At 38.0% G+C, this 13849-nt stretch overlaps 1 protein-coding gene across 1 annotated transcript in view; it reads left to right on the plus strand.

The window, feature by feature from the left end:
- Window positions 1-13849, plus strand: part of PMFBP1 (polyamine modulated factor 1 binding protein 1) — a 50119-nt gene that overhangs the window by 12596 nt on the left and 23674 nt on the right. Inside the window, exons 4-6 of the mRNA XM_032424336.1 lie at window positions 4564-4806; window positions 7780-8001; window positions 13376-13546. Of these exons, the coding sequence (XP_032280227.1) occupies window positions 4564-4806; window positions 7780-8001; window positions 13376-13546 (636 nt within the window). The remainder of the gene's footprint in view (window positions 1-4563; window positions 4807-7779; window positions 8002-13375; window positions 13547-13849) is intronic.

Here is a 13849-nt window from a genome sequence, read left to right on the forward strand (position 1 = left end):
AAGGACAATCCTGGTAATTATAGACCTGTCAGCTTAACTTCAATATCAGGAAAAATATAGAACTTAACATCAATCAATTAGCATCAACTTGAAAAGCACAAAGTATTGGGTAGAAACCAAAGTGACTTCTCAAAAGGCAAATCATGCCAGGCCAATTAATTTCCTTCTGTGATCAAGTAGCCACATAGGCAAGGAAAGAGCAATAGCTATAATCTCTTTGACCATAAGTAGGGCTGAAAAATTGATTAAATATGGGAACAGGTTCCTACTGATGGCCAGTGCTCTCCATTTTTTGAGAGAGCTGAGGCCTGGATAGAAATCTATCTGAGAAACATGGTGGACCAGACAACCTCCAGAATCATGTCCAACTGTGGATGGTCACTCTAAGAACTAATCTCACTTCCGGAAGGTTACTTCCAACTTTCTCATTTTCTCCAAATCTCAGTTTAAAGGCCAAAGCAGAATCTAATAAAATGTCTCTCTTCACTAGAAAGAAAACTTTAAAAAAGAAAGACAAAGAAACAAATAGGAAATGTATCGATGCCTTTATCACACTGCTCTCTGGCACATATATGAGTGAAATGTAGGCTTAATCCATAGCATGTCATTTTCTATTCATTTAGAATTAAGAAAAATAATCTTTTGAATACTTAAGGATAAATAAGTAGAAATTTAATAGGTCTCAAATAAGTCTAGGCATTTTTCCAAGACTTTGAAACTCGATTCCTCTAAACTCATAGGTGTCTATAGTGTACAAATGTTTAAAATTCTCATCCAAGGAAACTCAAGTTTCTCTGCATATATGAGCAGTTCTTGGATATTTGTAACCAGACAAATTTGGTCAGGTGCTATGTTTGCCCTGTACTAGAAGATTTGGATGAACTCACATCATCTGATTGGTCTATCATGTTACCTCAAACCAGAATTAAACCCAAAACATTCAGCATGACCTCTGGGGAAGAGAAGTTACTAACAGTTCACCGGTATCACTGACAGGTTGCTAAGCTTTATACACACAGGAAAAGACATGTATCTTTTAAGCCAAAGAACGATTATGAACATACCTAAGAATAGATGATGTACCACATACTAGAAGGGGAAGCCCTAAAGAAAGGGTTTGGCATAAAAAAAAAAAAAAAAAAAAAAGCCACTTCTTTCATTCTTTTGTATAATGAAGAGAAAACAGGGAAAAGAAAATAAGGTGAAGCTAAGAAAGAATGAAAAATAAAGAGACCACAGTTAGTTTTCAATTGAGTCAGTTTAATTGTCAGAGATCAAGTCAACTTCAACAAAGCCAAGAAAAACAGAATTTGGGCACAGTTTGATAAGGATTCTGCTTCACTAAAATAAGTCCTCTGAATTAACCCTACCCCACGATGTTCACTCCTTTGCTTTAGTTCTAACCGCATTAGGTATTTATTCTTGACCATGTCTTTTTCCTAGTAGCTTCCCACTGCCCAGCTTACCTGTGTAGTCAGAACTCTTGGGCTGTTGAGAACATCCCCCTGTACTTGTATGTGTGCATGAGCACCCACACACATGCCACTCCCAAGTCCCTTCATGGATGACTTGTGAGAATAGCAACATTCTTATCTTGAAAAGAATGAGAACACTTAACTAGAAACATTTAATATAAATGTTGGCAATTATAGCTGCACAGAGTAAATACAAAATTCAGCATTGTCTGGCTTAAGAAAGAAGTATCATTAACTTCCCTCCAGCCACATACACCAGATCTTCAGGCCAAGAGTTCAGCTTCTCTCTGCCTAGGATTTCTTGCTGGTGACCATAGTGGTCCGTTTTAAGTCTTCTCATTGAGAATGAGCTGACACAATCAGCTGTTGTCTTTCTGGTTCTGAGCTGGGCTGAGCCTTCCTTATCTTACCTGAGCCACCCCCACTCACTCTCACTAGAGAAGATTTTCCCTCTTTTCAGTCCCAGCTCTCACAGAATTACTCTAATTAAAATTCCATCTTCAATTACTCAGACCAAAACCTTGGAGTCATCCTGCCTTGGATGACCATCATTTCCCACCATCCCACATCTAACACAGCCGCCAATCCCATGAGATCTACTTTTAAAATATATCCATGATCCGGCCATTTCTCCCAACTTCCAACTTGGTCCATGCCCCCATCCCTTCTTGCCTGGATTCTTGCAGCAGCCTCCTTGCTGGTCTCTCTGCTTTCATCTTTGCCCACCTACAGTTGATTTTCAGTAGAACAGCCAGTGTGTCCTTTGTAACAGCTAAGGGACATCATTTCACTTGTCTGTTCAGTAACCTCCAGTGTCCTTTTATCTCACTGAAAGGGAAAGTTAAGGTCTTTAGAATGGCCTACATGGCCCTAAAGGAGCTCACCTCCCTTTCCTTTCTCACCTCATCTGGTACCACTCTCCCCCCTTACTCTCTCTGCTCCAGCCAGAACAAAGTGGTTCCTCAGACACCACTGGGCACTTCCCACCTCCAGGCCCTAGCACTTGCTATTATCTCTCCCTGGAGTGTTCCTGCTGTACAAAGTGTCTTCTGTGTCTTCAAACTCCATGAAAATACTTAAATCAATATTACAGCTGCCTCCATGCAAGCATTCCTCATCTCTCTCCCCTGCTTTACTCTCCTCCATAGCGCTTTTTCCTTTTAATACACTACATAATTTACTTATTTAACTTGCTGCCTCCCACCTCCCCATAGATGCAAACTGCATGAAGGCAGGGATTCTGTCTGCTTTATACACTTCCATATCCCCATTACCTACTACAGTGCTTGACACACAGTAGGGGCACCGTGATGTTTGCTAAACAAATTAATTAAAGGAAAATATCACATCCATAAATGGCTACTATGCTAATGCTCATAGCAGCAATATTCATGATAGCCAAAAACTGAAACAATCCAAATGTCCATCAACTGGTGAACAGATAAACAAAATATGATATATTCAAACTATTCAGCAGTAAAAAAGAACAAAATACTGATTCTTGCTGTAGCTTGGATGAACCTTAAAACATTATGCTAAGTTAAAGAAGCCAGACACAAAAGATGACGTATTATACAATTTCATTTATATGAAATGTCTGGAAAGGGCAAACCCATAGAGGCAGAAAGCAGATTAGTGATTGCCTGGAGCTGGGGTAGGAACAAGAGTGACAAATGGGTGAGAGGGAATTTTTTTGAGGCGATGGAAATGTTGTAAAACCGGATTCTAATAATGGTTGCACAACTCCATAAATTTTCTACAAATCATTGAACTATATACTTACAGTGGTTAAATTTTATGATATACAAAGTATACCTCAATAAAACTGTAAAAAAAAGTTAATTTTTAGAAAGTTTGAAAGTACTCTGTTAATGAGGCCAAGGCCACAAGCTCAAATTTTGGGGAACCAGTGAGATTACCTATTCTCTATTTAATTTCCTACTTTCCTTCGATACCTAACTGTGTATAAACCTTTAGTCTAGGTCCTATAGAAGTGGACATGGCCCCTGCCCTCCAGGGGTTTATAATCTAATTAGAAGATAAGATACACAGAGGTCACTGCAATGCAAAGCAGAATGTGAAATGCCATATTAAAGACATGCCAATAAATATAGTATTGGTGCAAAGATGGCTTTGCAGGGAAAACAGGAAGAAGAGCAAAAATTGGACAGAATTTTAAAGAATAAGTAAGAAGATAATAAGCAGAGAAGGGAATTAAGGAATGCCCATGGGCCACCCTCTTCATCCACCTCTCTTTCACATGTCATCAGGGATGTTAGGCAAGAAAATATAGAAACTTCAGTGCAGAGACCTCACCTATACTGAAATAAACAACTCAGGGATGTATCCTACCAGCAGCATACCTGTTACAAAGTAGGTGCTCAACATATGTTTACTGAATGAATGAATGAAAATGTAGGATGGGTCTAGCAGCATTTCAAGTTGATTGTGGATTGGCAGGAAGAGATCTCTCTCTCTCTCTCTCTCTCTCTCTCTCTCTCTCTCTCACACACACACACACACACACATTCAGCATCTACAAGATCACATCTTCCTTCAGGAGGAGACAACAGAGTCAGTGCCCAGATATGCCTGAATAATCTCTGCCTCCCATTTCCCAGCCCTCCAGAAAGCTGTTTCCCTAAGAGCACACCCAAGAGTTTATCCTTTTATCTAAGTGTAAATCAAGTTTAGTCCAAGACCTCTGACCAGAAATCCATTGTGTTCTAGATCAACTGGGTTATCTTTAATTGTGAAGCCAAAAAAAATCATATTATTGTGTGTATCTTTATATAACTTCCTAGGTCCTTTAGGTGTATGTTTTTCTTCTGGCCTAAATAATATGAATGGTAGATCTAACTAGTAGGAAAGAACTAGGATTTTTTTGTTCTTTCAAATCCTCCTTACAGGATGAAAATACAAAATGATGTTTCACTGTAGATAGAGTGACATATTTACTAAGTGCCCTGTGGATAAAAGGATGGATAGGTGGATGTCAATGGTTGAACAAATGAAAAAAATCAAAGAATGAATGCATACTTAGTGACAACCTAAAGTTTTTTTTCCATATATTCTATCTCAATTGTAGAACAAGAAACAAGCATTAGCATTCGAGGCGTCACGGATGGAGTTTGAGCCCAGTAAACAGTACCATCTGAGACAACTCCAACAACTCAAGAAAAAATTGCTAGCCCTTCAGCAAGAACTGGAGTTTCGCACTGAGGAGTTGCAGACTTCTTACTGCTCCCTCCTGCAGTATCAGTCTGTCCTAGAGAAGCAGACTTCTGACCTCGTTCTTCTCCACCATCACTGCAAACTGAAAGAAGATGAGGTATTGATACACTAACTATGGAAATGTCTCGTATGCCCATGTACCTGCAGAAATCAGGCTACACCTACTAGAAAGCAGACAGTGGCCTTACAGAGGAGAGCTTCTCAACATCTTGAGCAGGTTTTATCAACTTTCCCTCTTTAATTCTTAATCTTTTTGAAGCTGAACAGAGGGAACTAAAGAGAATGGCATAATTGGGTGAGAGCTCCAGTATCACTATATGTGGGACATGGGATGTTTGTGTCTGTGTGTGTGTGGTATGCACGTAGGTCCATCATTTCCATCCTATTATCATTGCAATTTAAATGCAAAAGACTCTAGGTCTCTGAGGGTTATAAAAAAAAGGTATAAAGTCCATTAAATGAAGCATTTTTAGAAAAATCAGATTTTGATAATATAAAAATTCCTAGCACTTGGATAGCTGATAAGATAACCAGACATTGAGTCTCAGTCGATCTTTGAGAGTACGAGATCAGTCATTTTTTTCAGGCTGGAGTTTTAGATCATATAGACTTAGGTATATTTTGGACATTCATTGCCATCCGTGTCCCAAGATAGTGCTATTTTTAAACCAGAAAGAGCATCCTTGTGGAATCCCGAGTAAATTCCAAAGACCAAACTATAGAACTTTAAACCAGCTGAGCAGTGGTAGTGCGAGCAGCAGTGAAACTGTGGGTTCTCAGTAATGAGACAGACAGCCTCCCCTGGCATTTTCTCCCTTGGCCTTTAGAGATAAAATTCCAAGGACTGTCTAGGATGGTGCTGTTGCTTAAGGACTAATTCCAGGAGCTTTATGAGGACTTAGAGGACTGTAGAATTTTTTTAAAGGGAATATCATGAGAATTTGCTGAACAGGATTGGGAGGGAAAGAAACCGAGAAAGGCTATCCTACAAAGTATAATTGAGGACTAAGCCTGTGAACACAAACCATAGTTTAATAAAACTAAAGCAGGGCTGTGTTAAAACCGGCCAGTTCCTAAACAAGAGTCCAGCCTGGATAGAGCAACCCTGAATTAGTTGGGATTGTGTTTGGCTGCATGGAACAGAAAACCCCAAGGTCATAGTGACTTTGGATAGTTTATTTCTCTGACATATACAGGAAGGCTGGAGATAGGTGGTCTAGGACTGTTAAGGGAACTGCATGTGTCATCAGGTACCTAGGGTCCTATCTTTTGGGTCCACCATCATCAGCTCAAAACTTCCATTTTCTAGATTCCCAAGGTGGCTGCTAGAGCTCCAACCATCACATCCTTGTTCCAAACAATCAGGTTGGGGGCAGGGAAGGAGGTGAGGGAAAAATGACACACTCTGCTCTTTTAAGGACACTTTCTAGAAGCCCCACACAACACTTTCATTTATGTATCATTGGCCAGAGTTAGTCACGTGGCTACAGCTAGTTCCTAGGAAGCCAAGGAAATGTATTTCAGTGACATGCACTGCTGTCCCAAATAAAGTAAAGGCTCAACTACTAAGGAGAAGGGGGAGAATTGCAGTGGGATCTGGTAACTAACAGTCACTGAAAATGATCTCAAGCTGGGAAAACATTGGAAAAAATTACTCTAGGCATTCCGCCAAGATTCCCCAATACTTTGTTGCACAGTAGCATCAAACTTCTGTGTGAGGTTAGGTTTCCCAACAGCAGAGCCTAAGACAAGGAGATGAATGTAAAGTAGTAATTCAAGAGGTGATCCCAGAGGGAGAGTGGAGAAGTGAGTCAAAAAAAAAGACAGGAGACCTATAAAGAAAATCAGTATTAAAATCACTGCCATGGGCCCCTGGGATTCAATCCCTCTGGAGAACTGGGGGAGGTAGTGTAGAACATGCCTCAGAGTGATCCCAGCTCACCCCCCAGGCATTGGTTGAAGGCTGCACCTGAGGGTGTTCACTCCCCCATACTTGTAACCTGCCTTGTCTTTCCTCTGCTGGAGTGGGCTCCTGAGGCCAGAGCATCCCTCCGGCAAAGAGTTGAAGATGCTTGTGGTTGGAATGGGTTTAGCCTTCAAAGGAATGGTGAGTGCCTCTGGAATGTGAGCGAGTCACTGATAGCTTCTGTTATAAACATTTGAATATAAAATATCCCTTCCCTCTTCCCCTTATCTGATCAACATCTCAAACTAAATGACCTTTTCCTAGGAGGCAGGCAGCAAGCATAATTAGCTTAGACCGACAGAACGAGTTCTATCCAAATTCTACACTGAACTATTTGAACCAAAATGAAACCTTCCTTGATGACCCTCCTGCTCTTAACTCCTTCAAACACGTGTAACTCTAGCCATACAGTTGAGCATACTCAGCTATATACAGTTATTTGCTAGTTATAAATCATATCTTCCCCAAATTGTAATAGTTTGTAAACTCTTTAAGGGAGCAGCCTATGTCTTACAGGTATATATCCCCTTAGCACCCAAGACATTGTTTATGAGCACTCAATAATTATCTGTCAGTTGATCGACTAATTAATCGATTAGGAAAAGAAGGAATCTAAATAAGAACTGTCCGAGTCCCAGAGGAACTTGAGGCTGTCCCCCCTCAATCTCTCAGGAACTTTGCTGTGTGCAGGAGGGGCTCCACATTTTCTAAATTAGATCTCTAGAGAATACCTAGAAAGGAAAGAATACTGGCATTTCAAGCCCTTAAAAAAAAAAAATGGAGCTATTCAGACTCATTCCCATTAATCAACTAACAAGTCCTTGTTGACTTTTTACTACATGCCAGACAGAATGGAAAATAGATAATGGTCCCTGCCTTTAAGAAGCTTACCATCCAAATATGACAATCTTTTTGCTTTAATTCCTAATCATTAACATTCTGATATTATATATCATAGCTTTTAAATCTGTGCTGGGCTTATTATGTACATCTGGGTTTCTAGTGAAGACAGAAGACTCCTCTGCATGGGGTCCTTATAGCCATACCCTTTCCTCATATAGATGCTTCCATGAGTTCAGTGTGGTTTCATTCCTACACCAACAGGTGATTCTCTATGAGGAGGAAATGGGAAATCATAATGAGAACACAGGGAAGAAGCTCCATTTGGCACAAGAGCAACTTGCTTTGGCCGGGGACAAGATTGTCTCCCTAGAAAGGAGCTTAAGCCTCTACAGGGATAAATACCAGACTTCCCTGAGCAACATTGAGTTACTGGAGTGCCAAGTGAAGATGTTGGAGGGGGAGCTCAGCGGGATCGTCAGTCAGGTAGGACTCACACCTGGCCGCTCAGCCCAGGAGCTCCAGCAAGTGGGCATGCTCCCAGGTGGTCCCCGGGTAACAGTCCCTGCTTTCTCTGAGGGAAACCCAAACCTTCAACCAGATGTCATTCCTTCCCTTGAATTTTGTAGCCCTCAGCTTTCAATTTTCAGCCTTCACATCTCCTTTAAGATTCCTACTTAGGAATTTTGAGGCTCCTTAATTAATATAAAGTGCCAGCACTTCAAATAAGGCAAAAATCAAAACACCAAATGAGCTCTCGAATCTTCCATGTTCTCATGGGTGTCTGGCTGGGGGGCTCTTCTCGGTCGCAGGGCTCATGCAAACCATGATTTCAGGATCTAACAGGAGGTGAAACCCATGAAAGATAACAAAGCAGAGCCAAAATGCCTGAATCTTTCTTTTTCTTTTAATTGCTTTTTTTAATTACACAAGTAATACAACAATGTAGCTCCCTAGACAGAATCACAGAGATTAAATGTGAAAGTCTGCTTTCAGCCTCCTCTACCCTACTCTCCTCCCCTTAGGTAATTACTGGAATAATCTGTTGGGAATCTTCCTCAGTCTTCTGTTATACAGTTACATATATAAATGGTTAGGGTTTTCTTTTTACATAAATGGGTCATTTTATAAATGTGGTTCTACACCTTGCTTTTTAAATGTATATCTTGACAATTTCTTTTAGTAACTACCTTGTATTCTGTGGTATGACTCTACCATCTACTGACCTATTTTGTCTATTACAAACAAGCTGTAATGGACATCCTTATTCCTATGGGATAATTTCCTGAAGTGGGATTGCTGGGTCAAGGAATATGCTTATTTTTAATGTTAAAGGATACTTCTAAATTGAATGCCAGAAAGATTCTACCAGTTTACACTTTTACCAACAATAATTAAGGGAACTTACTTCCCCATACTCACATGGTATGTTTTCAGTCTTTTTAAGTTGTGCTAAACTGATGCAGGGGGGAAAAAAAAACAAGTTTTCTCATTACAGTTTTCATTTCCTTTATTTCAGACAGTTGTGAGTTGGGTTCCCCCAGGAAGCAGACTCTGAGACAGACTGGCATGCAGTACATTATTTTAGAGAGAGCCCTTGGTATCAACACCTGTAAAAGGAAGGAGAAGGAAGCAGGTTTGAGCAGAGGGAGAAGTTGAGCTGTGATGCAGCCCCAACAAAGGCCTCAGCCAAACTTGTGGGAGCTCTGGGGCGGGATGGACATACAAAGGGGTCCCAAATTAGGGAGAAGCGAGCTGGCCTTTTACCTCCATGTTGATCAGTTATGGATGTGAGCTGCCCCAAGGGAGAGGCATGACTTGGAGCCAAGCAGTTTTCTTCAGCCCAGGCAATCCCCAGAAAAGGCTGACAGCTGAGGGCTGTCTCAGCGCAGCACTCCCAGCAGCTGGGGGAGTAAGTCCCTCATTGCTGAAGGGGGCACATCACAGTGCCCACGACGCTAACAAAGTATTGAGCACTGTTCATGAGTGTATCAGTCATGTGGATTTCTTTTTGATGAATTTCTTGTTTAAATCTTTAACCTGTTTTTTATTGGGTATTTAGTCTTTTTATTACAGGTAATAATGTTTTACTACATATGTTACAGATATCTTCTCCCAGTTTGTAACTTTTCATTTTACTTTATTAATGATATTTGTTACCATACATAAATTTTTTACTTTTTATGGAGTTGAATCTTTCAGTCCTCCTTTATAGATTCTAGGTTTTCTTTCTCTTTTTTTTTAAGATTTATTTATGTATTAGAGAGAGAGAGAGCAGGAGAGGGGCAACGGGAGAGGGAGAGAATTCCAGACAGACTCCCCACCGAGCACGGAGCCCAATGGCTTGATCTCACGACCCCAAGATCATGACCCAAGCCAAAATCAAGAGTCAGATACCCAACCGACTGAGCCACCCAGGCACCCTTAGGTTTTATTTCTTGCTTAGGAAGACCTTTTCTACCCCCAATATTGTAAAAGTTTACCTCATTTTTTTAGCACTTTTATATTTTTGTATTTCAGTTTTTATCTTTAGTCAATCTGGAATTGATATGGATGGATAGATTAGATAGATAGATAGATAGATAGATAGATAGATAGATAGATAGATATGTAACCTACATATATATGTAGATATATAGCTATAGATACACATAATTACAAAAGGGGTCTCCAGCTGTCCCAGCTCTATTTGTTGAACACTTTCCCCACTGATTTGAATTGCCAGCTCAGTATATATGCTGATCCTTGTGTACACATGGCTCTTTCTCAACTCTGTTCTTCTGATCTATTTGCCAGTTTTTGCACCAAGATCACAGTTTTATAGTGACTTTAACTGATATGTTTTGATAGCTCCTTCAGAGCAGGTCCTCCTTCCCTGTTCTTGACTTCCAAATATTTCTTGTCCATTTTTGTGCATCTTCTCTTGGTAAAATTGAGATTTATGTTCACTTACTTTCAAATTATATATTAATTTGGGGGAAATTAGCATATTCTATGGGGCATAGCATGCTTCTACTTTTATTTAAGTTTTCTTATGCACCCTTCAATAAGATTTTATACTTTTCTTTATAGATTTTACATACTTCTTGCTAAGTTTATTCCTAGCTGTATTACAGTTGTTATTGATTTTGTAAATGAGATCTTTTATACATTTAATTTTATTAACTATTACTGATGTATAGGATGTTCCATCACCTTATTAAACTCTCTGACCAGATTTTCAGTGGACTGCTTGGTATTTCTAAATTGCTTTCCTTTTCAACATTAATACAACTTATTTTCCATCTTACTGCATTGACCAGGACCCCCCAGAACAATGTAGAATTATAACATCCTTGCCTTGCTTCTCATTTTAAAGGAAATGTTTCTAGTATTTCACTATTAAGTATAATGTTTATTCTTGGCTGTTTGTTAATACTCTCTTTCAAGTTGAAGGTGTGACTGTCTATATGTAGTTTATCGATAATTTTTGTCAGGAATGAATGTTGAACTTTATCAGGTGTTTTTGTTAGCAGCTATCAAGGTTATCATAGAGGTTTTTTTTCTTTAATGAAGTGAATTGCATTAATAGATTTTCGTTTATTGGACAATCTCTATGTTCCTGAAATAAACCTTACTTGATCATGATATATTATTATTTTATTTTATTTATTATTTTGCTTTATTTTAATAATAATATATCATTATATTACAATAAATGCTATACTAAATTTCTTAAAGTTTTATTTTTTGTATCTATTTTCAGAAATGAGATTAGTTTGATCATTGAAATTCTTGTTCTCTCATCTCATATTAGTGTCTGGATTATGCTACCCTAATATAAATGAGTTGAAAGGTTTTTATTTCTCTTTTAATCTCTGGAACTGTTTATATAACATATAAAATATGTATTTCTTTAAGATTACAAATAAAACCAACTTTTAATCATTACTTAAGCAGTATACTCCACCTCTTCTAAATTCTTGGACTTGTTAATTCTTTCAGAAACAATGGTGAGTGGTTAGATTTCTCAGTATTCACATGTCTGAACAAGACTGTCTTCATTCCTAATTGCTAGTTTTGCTGGGTATACAAACTTTAAGAAACACCTTCCTTTAAGTCTTTGAAGTTATTGCTGCATCGTCTTGTACCATCCAGTATTAAAGAGGAATTGTTAGATTTTGGTGTTTCTCATTTTTTGTAAGTCATCAGTTTTATCTCTTTGATTTCTAGAGGATTTTAGACTCAAGGTTTCTTAGTTTATTTTTCATTAAGCCTCTCAACATTTAACTGACCCTTTTAATCTGAAGATTATAATTTCTTCAATCCAGGGAATTTTTCTTCTGTTACTTTTAAATTAATTTCTATTTTTCATCCTGTAGTATTAAGACATTGGACCTGTAGATATCATCTTTCTGTTCCTTAACTTTTCTATTGTTTTCCATTCCTTTGCCCACTTACACACTAACTTATTTATAAGAATATTATTTATGGTCAGTTTTAGATTTCTCACTGACCCTTCTGCAGCTTGCTCATGGGTAGCTTTCATGCTCAGTGAACATAAACTATTTCTTTTTTTTTAATTTTATTTTATTATGTTATGTTAGTCACCATACAATACATCATTAGTTTTTCATAAACTATTTCTAACTGTGCCTGAAAAAACCCAGTTAGAGAAACAAGTTTAATGGGGAAAGATCTACTCTCCAAACTGGAACTCTTTGCTCTTTTCTGGCTATCTAAATCAGTTCACTTCATTGTTAGTGCAGACCCATGTGCATGTAGTAATCTTCATGCATGATTTCAGATGACCTAGAGAAAGACATTTTTTTAAATGGTTCTAGGAAAGCGGGCATACTCATGCTGATGGGAGTGCCAGTTGGTATAATTTCTTGAAGGATAATTGTGTAATATCTATCAAATTTTTAAATATGTCTTATCAGTCCTACTTCATGAATTTAATCCATACGTATAGCAGAATAGGTACTCAAAGACTTATGTGCAAAAATATTCATTTCAGCTTCATTTTAGAAAAAAACTTGGAAACAGCCTGTATTCCTATCAATAGGAGACTGGATAAACACAATTACAAGCAATTTAAAAGAGCTAAAAGTACATGTACTAACCTGGATAAATTTCTAAGACATCTTTTTGAGTGAGAAAAAATCTATTTTTATATTTTAAAAGGACAACATAATATTATCTGTATTCTACAGATTCCTTTATATGTATGTAAGTGTATAAAGTTCTAGAACTTTATCTATATGACAAATTGTCATCTCTGGAGAACACAGCAAGTATGGGATTAGAGGTAATATAGTCAAAGAGAAATTTAGACTTGCCTACAATGTTATGTTTTAGAAAGATAACATACATATATATGTATTACTTGTGCAATTTGAAATTAATTTTAAAAGGTCAGATAAATATACAAGTAACAATATGGAAATTATCCTAAATAAATTGTCAAGTGAAAACATAATGTTAGAATAGCGTTTTAGAAAACTTTCATTTGTGTAGGGGAAAAAAATAAGGGGGCATATACACATGTATATATGCATATACAAAGATGCATAAAATATCCCTGGAAGGATACCCCCCAAAATTGGTAACATAGACTGTCACAGAGGAGAGGACTTGAGTCATGGAGGGTCAAGATGGAGGAAGACTAACTTTTCAGTATGTTCTCTTGTGAACTGTTTGAGCTTTTTACCATGCGTATGCACTTGTTAATTTTTTCTTTTATTAAGAAAGATAAGATTCACATATGTGAACATGAACTTTCAGAATATAGACCTAAGAGATTTTCCATGCGCATGGCATTCTGAAGTTAACTCAAATAGTATGAATAAAACCAACTCATTATTTCCAAATATCCCAGGAGCCTGAGAACAAGGGTGATCATTCAAAGGTGCGTATATACACGTCTTCCTGCATGATTCAAGAGCATCAGGAGACCCTGAAACGACTGTCTGAAGTCTGGCAAAAGGTGTCTGAACAGGATGATCTAATCCAGGAACTTCGAAATAAACTAGCCTGCAGTAACGTTTTGGTAAGTGACTTCTAGAATATTTTTCTGAGAGACCAAAAATAAAGCCATGAGGAAAGAAAGGAGGGAAAAATAGTCACCTAAAGTAATTTCTGTCAGCAAAATTCCTCAAATGTCTTATATATACTTACCCCCACCTTTTGTTCATATTCTCCATAGTTGCATGCCCCCAACCCACACTAAGTTTGAGATTCTAAAGAGACTTAAAATCTCTCACAACAACCTAAGTGCTCATCAATAGGGAAATGGTTGAAGAGATTTTTTTTAAGTGGTTAAAGAAATATCCATATTAAAAAAAAAAGAAAT

This window comes from Phoca vitulina, unplaced genomic scaffold, assembly GCF_004348235.1.
Source record: "Phoca vitulina isolate PV1807 unplaced genomic scaffold, GSC_HSeal_1.0 scaffold30, whole genome shotgun sequence".
In the NCBI taxonomy this organism is placed as follows: domain Eukaryota; kingdom Metazoa; phylum Chordata; class Mammalia; order Carnivora; family Phocidae; genus Phoca; species Phoca vitulina.